This window comes from Apteryx rowi, unplaced genomic scaffold (genome assembly GCF_003343035.1).
Source record: "Apteryx rowi isolate R43461 unplaced genomic scaffold, aptRow1 scaffold_49, whole genome shotgun sequence".
Taxonomy (NCBI): domain Eukaryota; kingdom Metazoa; phylum Chordata; class Aves; order Apterygiformes; family Apterygidae; genus Apteryx; species Apteryx rowi.
Window position 1 is genome coordinate 1,765,504 of NW_020450749.1, and position 11,278 is coordinate 1,776,781.

General features: G+C 42.4%; 1 protein-coding gene across 1 annotated transcript in view; it reads left to right on the forward strand.

Annotated features, from left to right (window-relative positions):
• LOC112972388 (tumor necrosis factor receptor superfamily member 6-like) overlaps positions 1-10,745 on the forward strand; it is an 11,199-nt gene extending 454 nt beyond the window's left edge. Inside the window, exons 2-10 of the mRNA XM_026078852.1 lie at positions 1,381-1,474; positions 2,314-2,445; positions 2,640-2,751; positions 3,336-3,409; positions 4,172-4,267; positions 5,262-5,296; positions 8,073-8,408; positions 9,128-9,176; positions 10,009-10,745. Coding sequence (XP_025934637.1) covers positions 1,381-1,474; positions 2,314-2,445; positions 2,640-2,751; positions 3,336-3,409; positions 4,172-4,267; positions 5,262-5,296; positions 8,073-8,408; positions 9,128-9,176; positions 10,009-10,304 — 1,224 coding nt within the window. The 3' untranslated portion in view covers positions 10,305-10,745. The remainder of the gene's footprint in view (positions 1-1,380; positions 1,475-2,313; positions 2,446-2,639; positions 2,752-3,335; positions 3,410-4,171; positions 4,268-5,261; positions 5,297-8,072; positions 8,409-9,127; positions 9,177-10,008) is intronic.
• The last annotated feature ends 533 nt before the right edge of the window (positions 10,746-11,278 follow it).

Consider the following 11,278-nt stretch of genomic DNA (forward strand, 5'->3'; position numbering starts at 1 on the left):
GGCGGCGTTTGGCACCGGGGCTCGGCGCGCTTCCGACCGCGGGGCGAGGCGGCGGCGGCGGCGGCGGCGCCTTTGTTCCCGCTCCCTGAGGTTTCGGGGGTCCCCGGTCACCAGCGCTCCCCGCCCTGAGTCTCAAAGGGGCGAGGAAGCCCAGCGGAGCGGCCCCGCGGCGTGCGGGAGGGAAACGCGGCCCCGAGTCCTGCAACGGGGCACGGTGACTCCGCGGGCTCACGTAGGAGCAGCAGCTACCGTGCTGGGGTTTTCTTGGTTTCTTTTTCGCTGTTTTTTCTTTCCTCGTGAAAATTAAAATTACAGGTCGGGAGTGAGTTCTTTAATAGGACTCCAATTATCTAATTGCAAAAGCTGTGGCTTAGGAAACCACGCGATTATAAGAAAAGACTTTCGGTCCCCTGAAAAGAGATCGGGCAGAGATCGCGTCGGAAGCGCGGAGGGGAGAATACGTGTATCTGGCTTTCAGCTCTGAAATTCCCTGCCGAGAGCGATTAGCCGCTTATTAGGCAGATGTGGAGCTCTGCTTTTTTCCCTTCCTCTCGTCCCTGCCTTTGTTTTTCCACCGTGTTTTGTATGTATGTGTTTTTAATTCTAATTGATTTGTAGTTGTGGCCTGAAACCTGCTGCATTTGGGATCTTTGTGCTTGCCTTATGTGGAGCACTGCAGCCCCAGGTGCATTACAGGCTGGTCATCTGATTCTCATTGCTGCTTCATGTTCCTTTCCTGGAAGTTTACTAGGAGGCATGGAGATTTCTACAGCTTTTTTTTTTTTTTTTTTTTTAAAAAAAGGACCTACTTAATGCTCCTGTGGCTACAGTAAGTTATTTTTGTTCATGACTCAACTTGCCTTTTTCTGATTAGGATATTAAAGCCAGCAATAAATGTTCTCTGAAGACTGTTGGGCGTTTCCTCCATTTTGCTGAAGGAAGACTAACACTGACCCTTCCGAATTAAAAAGATTGGGAGAAAGAAAAGCGAGAATACCTTGCAGGCCTTGCTTATGCAAGGCAGAAACCTTACTTAATAGCAATGCCTCTGAAGTTCACTTATGGTGAATTATTAACGGGAGGGGGAGGGGAGATTTGATTTAAAGTAAGTGGAGTTGGGGGTCAGCGGCAGTGGCTTCCTAAAATTATTTTGCTGCTTCTCTTAGACTGCATCCTGCTGCTCTAACCCATCCTTTGTGATTGTAATTACTTCTGTGTTGAATACTTAGCAGAAATTAGTTTGGGTTTCCTTTGTGGCTTCCTATGAACATCTGAACGTTTTCAAGTCTTTGCAGGAACATCTCTCTGAGATGGTATCATGTTGGGGGAAGATGAGTCACTGGAAAACACTTGTAAAACACTTGTCTGTCTTTGCTGTAGGTTACACTGTTGATGATCCCTGGAAATAGAGCAGAGGAGTGTGATGAGGGAGAATACTGGCATGAAGGTTACTGCTGCAAATCTTGTCCAGCAGGTAATGCTTCAGACAGTTATAGTCTGATAAGAGTTGTTTCGTTTTGTTTTCCCTCCTTTGAGATGATTGTGTCGTTATTGCTTTTTTACATTGTATATGGTGAAAACTTAAGCTTGTCTGAAGCTGTGCTGGCTTTCTGGTGCTGTTAAGGCTGGGCTCCATTTTGAAGCAAGAGTCCCTTGCGCAACAGCAGATGACTGGGAGAGGCGCCTTGGCAGTGCGTCATAACCTCTGCTGGCTGTTGAGGATGAAGTGTTCAAAGGCGGTTTGTAATGGCAGTTAGTGAGCACGAAGAGCAGGCCCTGGGGAATTCTGATATTTCTGTACTGGCATAGAAAACTTCATTTTGGCTCTGATCCCGCCTGATTTGATGTGTGCAGAGTTAACGTAGACTCGTGCCAAGAAGCACCCTGCTCTTGGATAGTATCACAGGGCTATGGGTCATATTTAAAGAGACCTCAAACTGAACACTCTTGTAAGCAATCCTCCCTGTGCCCATTCTGCCCCCTCAGGCAAGGAGGCTCCATGTTGGACACCTTGGTGGCTCTCCAAGTTGCAACACACAACTCGGTTCTCTCGAGTCCCCAGGAAGCTCTGTGCATCCCTGCAAAGGCCAGGCTGGCTGTTTTGGTCAGCACTGCTCATGTCTGAGCTGCAAGCTCAGAACATGCCTCCTGATGGTATTGTGCCAATCAATTCACACAGAGCACCATTCCTTTGCGAGGAGGAGGAGTTGAATGAACTTAGACCAAAATTACTTTGTTGTAACAACCTGTTAGGCTCCTTCACATGTTAAATGATCGCTTGAGGCTGCTGCTGCTGGTTTTCCTCTTCCACAGGTACTTACGTTGCTCAGCACTGCAATGCTTCACATGTGAGAGGAAGATGCGCCTCTTGCACTGAAGGAGAAGACTATACTGCTCATGCAAATGGCTTGGAAGAATGCTTGCCATGCAAGCAGTGCAAAGACGGTACTGAACAAAACTTTGGTATCTTAACTCCTGTACACCTTGTTTAATGTGGGAAGCCTGATCCTCTGGTTTCTGCACTTCCAGTTGTTGAGAACACTGAAAAAATAAACTGCCCTTATGACCAGGGTATAATTTATGCACAATTATGAAGAGCTGCAACTTTTATTTTTTGGTAACTTATATTTTATTTTTAGATCAAATAACTTTGAGGACCTGCACTCTGACGCATGATACTGAATGTCAATGCAAACGAGGGTACTTCTGCCCTGCTGAGGGCTGTGAAATATGTCAGAGATGCAGTACAAAGTAAGTGCAATAATGAATATAAGCAACTGTTTTAGTAAACATGAAAACTAGGGCCCATCCATGCCGTACCTAATACATTATTAACCTGTGAATAATTCTCTAAAGCCAATGGCATTATTCATGCTTTTAGGTTTTAGAGTATACAAGGTTGAGACCTAGAAAGATATGGATTTTGGTACTGTTATGCTTGTTGCTTATTGCTGTATGCTTACACGTTTGTCATGTCTTTAGATTTGTACTTTCCCCACATACACACTTTAATGAGCTTTCCAGTAGCTTTCAGTAGCAGCCAACCCAAAACTTCATGAGGCAGAACCACCTGTTAAAGGAAACTATGCTTGAATAATGCAACTACTGGTGCCCCCCCCCCCCCCCCGCTTAGAGGCTAACATATGTAAATTTTTAACTTGCTTTGCTGCTGCTTAATCTTGTAGTATCTTAAGTTGTTTAAAGATGCACTTCTAACAAAATACCATTTTATGCATGTTTTGTTTGTGTTTCTAAGCTCTACCTGAAAACAGGCCTGAGCAGAACTGCATATCTTTTTTGGAAATGTAGATACAACTGTGTCTTATCTGCTTCAGGTGTCCAGAAGGAAAAGAAATTGTTCAGAATTGCAATGCTACGATGGACCTCGGATGTGGTTTACCTGGTCAAGGTCTGGTACATAACTACCTCTCAGCTTGGTCTGTTTGACCCCTGCCTTCCAGTGAATGACAAAGAAGCAGCCTGTAAAATAGAGGCTTGAACTGCTGTGACTTATTTAAAGAGCTTCTCTATTTCAATCTGGAAATTATTTGCTGAAGACAAGTTATTAAAGGGGCTGTAGCGACAAACCATCCTACTAGCTTAAGCTTTGCCACAAGCAAAAGAATGCCTTGGTGGGAAAAGCGTTACATGTATCGCCGGGGTTGTCAAAGTTGTAACAAGTGATGCTATTTAAAGTTACAGATAGTAAAATGGCTTCTTCCGTGTTTCATCTTGGTCTGAGAAGTACCCACAAAGAGAAGTACTCACCCTGCTGGTGGGTAGCTCCTGTCAGACCAGAGGGGAAGAAATTTGCATTAATGATAATTTAACAAATGAATCTCTTTTCCATCTTTTTGCATGCTTGTTTCCTTTTTCTGTGCTTTTCTTCTGAAAGCCGTGTAGAAGTTGTACTGCAGCTCTATATAGAAGCCCTAACTGCTGTTGGGACAGCGGTGTGTGATGTGAACCAGTATTTACATGTTCAGGTTGGCTAACAGTCACAGTGACTTTCCTGGGACAGAAGCTGGGTTGTTACACTAGAGCAGAATCTAGATCGCTCTCTAGAGCAAGAGTTAAGACTATCACTCTTGCACTTCAGAATACTTGTGGATTGCTGTTTGTGGACTGCTTCAGTGCTTCAAGCATTCATTTTTATTCCTTTCTTTTGCAGGAAATGCATCTTTTATTTGGGTTATTGTAGCTGCTTCTGTCTTTTTCATTTTGCTGCTGTTCTTTTTCATATTTAGAAAGCTGAAGAGTGATAAAGGTAATTGTCTTTACTATCCATAAACTTTCCAAACTAGACAAGGCATGCACTGAGGCTACCCCATCTTTTGTGTTGCTTTATAGGGAACCTCTTTAACTGAAATAAGATGGAGACTAATTATGTTCAGTAAATGAAATATGTAAAGCTTGACTATGAGATTGCTTACTTCACTGAACAGATGCCTTAGCTTCAAAGTAAGATTAGCTTAAGGTCCTTTAAAGGAATTCTACCTACTTGAATTTTGTTGGTAAAACACAAGCTAAAAACACTGAGGAAAAATATCTGCAAGTTCAGAGGAATGGGGCAAGAAGCAGCAACTAGTTAGATCATTGATTTATTTCACTTGATGTGTTTGTCTGTGGAGGGTTTTTCTCCTTTTTCCTTTAAAATCACTTCCTTGGCTTCACTTCAACCTCTTAAACACGAATGTTAACCAAGCTGATAAGTCTTGTGTGAATTCACTGCATTTAGTTGTAGAAGATAGACATATTTTCTTTGGGGGGGGGGGGGGGGAGAACCTTTTCTTTCCATTACTGTATAATAAAGTATCTTTGCAACTAGTTTAGTTAGACAAGAATAATATTGAAAATAGTTCTAAATCTTGAACAATAAACTTTGTTCAGAACTTGGCTTATTGATTGTGCTGCAGTAAAAGCAATACAAAAGCAGGCACAAATTGTAATATCCCATGAATGCATTAGGAATCATAGGGTTCTCTCTCTTTTTTGGGGGGGAGGGGGGAGAGAGGCTTAAAAGCTGAACAGCATCTTGAGGTCTATATTTTATTAAGTAAAACCATCTATCTGTCCTCTGTATGAGGGAACAATGTTTGCATGCTATTAGTGGAAGCTGAGGATAGTACTGTTGTGATACAGTTCAAGAAAATTAAATTGGTTGTATTAACTCTGATTCATGTTGTAAAACTTGTACAAATTCAGCCAGGCAACTTGCTGCAATTTCTGTAAGTTACTGATACACTTATCTTATTTTCCAGCTGCTTCAAAAAGTAGAGATGCAGAGAAAGGTCTGGTAAGTATAATGGTTCAAGTGTTTAACCTCACAAAGCTTTGTGCAAGCAACTAAAATATTGCTTAATTGTACCTCTTACACAGCTCTGATTTGTCTTGTTGCACACCTCTGGCAGGGTGTGTTCCCAAGATACAACAGGCTGTGATTCATACAGGGCCGGATGCTAACAAGGGCCTGATGTATTCATTAGTTGCATGTATCCACTGCAGCTGGCCTTTCCAGCACTTCCTTGCAAACATTCCAGTGCCTGTTGCCAGAATATTTTGAAAGTAGGAAAAATTAAGCGAAGTGCTAGCTTTTACTTCAAACTGTCTCCAAATGATGTCTTGATCCAAGTAGTCCTCTTTGCTGCTTCATGCTTTTTTTCCCCAGTGAATGCTGGCTACAAGTTTCCCACACACTGATGTTGTAGCTCTCCTTGCTTTCTGGATACAAGATTATTTGTTCATAAGATTATTTCTTATGATATAGCAGACAAAAGTGACTGGGTCTTCTGCCTCTAGTTTCTTGTTGTAAGCCACAGACCGGGACCTTACAATTTAACTTCCTGGTCCTAGACTGTCCCATAAGACAGACAATATTCTCCTCAAGAACAACAGGTTGAGGTTCTGGGCTCAGTGCATGCCAGTTCAGGAGCATGTCCCTGGAAAGGGTTTACCGAGTTAAGCTTGGCTGCTGGCACATGTTCTACTTTTAAAGCTAGTTTCTCCCTTGCCTTCTGTAGTCAAAAACAATTCTAGAATTAATTTTAATTCTAGATTTCAACACACAGCATGAGAAGCTTTGCTTGTCAGTGACTTACTGCCACATTTGTTTTTAGCCTCTCTACTTAGAAGTTTAATTCCTAATAGTACAGCAAAGTAGAAATGAGCTACATTCTCACTCTTATAGTCAATAAGACATAACACCAGGCTGTTTTAAAAAAAGGCTTAATGAGAATCTAAAAAAAGCATCCAAATTCCCCTCTGGGCACACAACACATTCTTTTCCCTGCTGCCTGCCTTGTCTCACACCCAACACAAGTCCTACTCACCCTATGCAGAGCTGTTGTCTAACCTACTAGTTAGACACTTGAAATAACTAAAGTGCATTTTAGTTATTTCACAAATATTTGAAGACTGAAAGAAAAAAAAATTTTGCAAGATCTGTTAAAAACATCACCTTAAACTCTTCTCTTTTTTTTTAAGGTCCATAAGTGGCTCAGATATCTGAATCACCCATTGGGTTTTGTTGGGTTGTGCCTTCCCCTACGCCCTGGCCAGATTTGCAGCGCTTCGTATATTCGTAGAAGCTGATGAAGGAACATGACAGAAAACCTGATCAAAACGTTGTAGTATAGGAATAGGCAAATATAACATCTCCTTATTTTGAATAAAAGTTCAGTAGACTAATGTGATCACAAATCACTGTATGGTGACACTTAGCTTTGAAATAATTGTCCCAAACCTGAGCTGCAATAACAACATACCATGAGTACTCCAAGTGTGCAGATTCAGCAAAAGTATTTGCTAAGGAGAGTTACACTGATTCAGTCCTGAGACCAGGCCTTTGGGCACCAATGTATTGTTCTTTCCAAAGAAGTACCAGTGAACTTCCACTGCTGTAGAAAATATATAGAGAGACTTTATTTCCTTTCAAAATAGAGCAGCAGCTAGTCATGCTGTAAATATTCAGTCACTAAATTACCTATTTACAAACTATGCTGTATAAGTAAGAGCAACTTGACCTAACCTGTTTCCACCCTTAAAGAGAGAGAGTGGATTCAATGAAAATGATGTACAACTACATGGGTGATGAGTGGGATGGTTCCTCTCACATCCATGCCTATGCATGCTGTCAGTCACATAATTGCATCACATGAAGGTCACTGACCCTGAACAAACAAAGAAAACACACTGGCTTACATGGGAGGGAATTGCACCTTAATGAATACAAGTCTCAATGGAAGAAAATCAATACTGGCTCTCACTTTCTGCCTTCCAAAAAAAAAAAAACCACCTAAAACTTTCCAGTTTCAACACTAGCTGACTTTCAAGTAGTTCTACATCAGTATACAGTGGAGATGTTGGTACTTATGCTGTACTTAACAGGTCACCATCAGCCTGAAGTGAAGTTATACCCCATGGCATAAGCTTGTTTGATGCATTGACAATGCCAAAAATGGTGTAGCTATCTCGCTTCTTTCTTTTTGCCCCCTCACTAAAGCTACCCAATAGGCATGGGTGCTCACTGGATTCTTTGGACTGATTTATTTTGTGAATTTGACAGAAAAATTAATTTGGGGAGGGGGGGAAGCTAGTAGATTTGCATGAAGCTGATGTGCTATATCAGCTTAGCAAAAGCTTTGAGAAGGCTCCCATTAGCAGGCTGTGAGGTCAGCTCAGGTGCAGCATGCAGTGTAATCTCGTACTCTTCTGCCTCAGAAGGGGTCCGTTTCTTCCATATTTAGAGAGGAACAAGCACTAATACACACCACTGAAGATATTACAAAAGCTTTTCTTCATTCGTTATGGAGGTAGCTTGTGAGCCTTACCCTGCAGTCTACTGGGAGCGGAACAGCCAGCAAGATGGAGCATTTAGACTAAAGCCATTTGAAGTCCAAATCTGTAAAGGCTGTAACTTTTGCATATTTGTAACTCTGCCAAGTTATGAGATCTCCTATAATTTCTCTTACGTCCAGTGACTTAAACTATTCCTTTTCCTTCTTCTAGACCATCCTTTAAAGCCTACCTATGAAACATCCTCTAAAAGTAGAATGTGTTCTTATTCTTTACAGGAATCTGAGGGCAGTACTGAAAGTCTCATTTTATCTGAAGTGGAGACAGCTGCAAATAATGCAGCCAGCACAGAGAATGAGAAGTCTGAGGAGAGCCCAGAAGGTCAAGCACGTACCAGCATTAACTCAGAAGTGAGAAACGAATCACCAGAGGATAACAGTGATGGGCTTTCTGAGAGAAGCACCATTCTGCCCAGCAGCTTGAGGTGCCAAATAGAAAGGTTTTGGAAGAGGCTCAAAGAGTCTTCGCTGTCAGCAAAAACAAGGCAGAATCCTACTTTTCATCCAAATGCCTGGTTTAAAGTGGCAAGTGGTATGATGCCAGCAAATCATGCGGTAAGTGGAAAAGTTCTCGGCATATGTTCCCTGATAGGTATGTAATCTCAGTTAAGGCTTTAACTATCACCTGAGTTATAGATGCTGTTTTCAGGCAGAATGATAGGAGAGAGGAGGCTTTACTTTAAAGATTTAATAGAAGAGTCTGGAAAATGATATCTTGGGAAAGCAAACTTTAATCCCTCATTTAATCTGCTACTCCTCTCTCAATCTTCCCTTTCAGTATTTATACAGAAGTCAGTCTTTTGTAATAGCGGTAAATGTGTTACTTTGCTTCACTTACCAGCTAGTATCACAGCTGTTCTCAGCATGTGGTTCTCTTTACTTATTCAAATACTTAATTTTCAGTTGTGCTGTGAAAACTGCCCCCCTTGCTCCTCACTGTACTGGGTTATGTATTGTGAAAGCAGTGGGTTACATGATGCTTTTCCATATGGAAGGAGGACCAGGGCAGTCCTGTAATTTTTGGCACTACTGTAACAAATGGAAACTTGGGATACCAGTCATACAAGTGTGAAGTACTGGTATGGTATGTAAGGGGTTGGAAATTTTCTGTCATGCCAGTGAACGATCTTTAGGCTTCAAGGTTTGTCCCTTTTTCTTTATCGCCTGAAAGCTACTTTCCTTTCTATGTGTTGTGAAAGTGGCTCAGAAATAATTGCTGTAAGTGAATAAAGTGTTCTGATCTGCTAGAGTAATGTTCCAACTTCATATTACAGGTAAAAGAACCGAAGTATCAAATAATAGTTAAAGATCTCTCTCAAAAGGGTAAGTATTACAGAAATGGACAATACTTGGAATGTAATTTGCTTTCTCCTGTTAACTTTACTCAAGGAATAGTTTAGGGAAGCTAATGAGTATTGTTTAAAGCTACAATGCTTTCAGTTTATTGTAAAATACACCGAAATGGGATTGTTACAGCATTTAAGAAAGTAAGTCGTAATCATTGTGGTGGATTTTTCTTCCTTAAAACAAGACTTTTCTGCACTGGACTATAATGCAGCCATGCTTTTAAGAATAAGTACAGTTCTGAGTTACCTTTTTTGTTTGTTCTTAAACAAGTCTCTATTCCAGCAGTGGAATTTACCTTAATGACTGTGATGTAGGTCAGAGCAGCAGGTCTTTCTGTCGGATGTCCACTCAAGTGTCAGACAGCATCGAATCCCTGCACATCTGTCCATAGCCAGCAAGCTGATGTGTCTGGATGTCAGGTGAAAGGCTTTGCTCACACTAGTCTCAGCGTGGCAAACCTATACTAATAGTGTAGCGAAGTGGTAACAGCCCTACCATTGAAGAGCCCTGTTAAGAGTAAACAAAGACATGAAGGCCAATGAAATCTCCGCCAAAAACACCTTTACTGAATGTTATCTTATCTTAAGAGGCTACTTAAAGATTAAGATATGTAGACTGGTCCCTTTAGCTTTTTTGTAAGAAGACTTTGAGTAGGAAACCTATTTGTTATCCTTTTTAGGTGCTAACTTCATTGTCACTATTTGGTCTATGCATATATTTGCTAAAAACTAGTACAAGCACGTGTATTTTTAGCTATCAAAAAATCTGTGTTTTAGAACCTAACCTGATCTTTTTTTTTTTCTTTCAGAACTGAGAGATAGCTTTTGGGCTTTTATAAATGGAGTACCACCAAAAAAATGGAGGTGGCTTATGAGAACTCACCTGAAGGAGAATGATATTGATAAAATTATTTATGACCACCCTAATGACATAAGAGAGCAAAATTATCAGATGCTTCTCATCTGGAAAAACACACTGGGAGAGAAACAGTCTATTATTAAGTTACTGGATGAGTTAAGACATCTAGATACCAAGGCTTATGATAATGTATTGAACTCTTTAAAAAGTAATAACATTATAACTAAGTTACAAGTCACAGATTAACATTTTTAAATCGACTTTATGAATGTTTCTGTACATATATGTGTATGAACTTTCTGTATATGAGGATGTCAACAGGCTACTAGTAAAACTAATGGTGTTGACTTCAGGATATCCTCTTACCTTTCAGTGACTCAGGGAGTCAAAAGTGCTTTGACATGGTCAGTGGTTAGCCGTGACAAGGACTCCGATTGTGTTGTTCACTAAGGGCTTTTGAGTTGTGCTGTATTAAACTCAGGTACCAAATGGCAGCGTGTGAAGTGCTTCAGCTGGCTTTTCCTTCATACGCAGGTGGACATGGACTGTGCCTTATCTAACTGTTATGTAGTAAAGCATGGATGGTGTTATTTTTTTTAAGAGCAGGAAGGCTGTTATTGTTTTGAGAGGATTAACTGTCTTAATTTTTGAAACCATCTCCTTTTGTTTGTCTTAAGAGACTAAGCCTTCGGTATCCTAAGAACTGTTATTTTAAAGGACAGCAATAAAACCAAGTAGAGGCAGAAGCTACGGCCGCCTTGAGTGATTGCTTGGCTGCGCCGTACGGTCGGTAACGCCTCAGCGGGAGGCAGGGTCAGCGCGCGATAGGTTTTGGGGAGTCGCAGCCTCGGCCTGCAAGCTGTCAGGGTGCGGCCGCCCCTCCGGTGCCTTCCCCGGACACCCGTGGGACAAACAGCTCGGGATGAGGTGACGGCCGCAGCCCGCCGCGGGGGGCCGCTCCCCTGAAGGGAACCCGCACGCGCCCCCTCAGCGGGCGGTCGCCCGACGGCCGCCGCCCAACGGCCGCCCCGCCGCTTGGCGGGAACGCAGGGTGGGCGGGGACGGGGGAGCGGCGGCCAATCAGCGGCGGCGCCCCTCCCCGTTGCCGTGGCGACGCCCCGCTGGTCGGAAGTAGCGTCGGGAGGGGCGGGGCGCCGCTTCCGGGCACGCTGTTGCATCAGCTCGCGAGCGGCGGGAGGAGGAGGAGGAGGAGGAGGAGG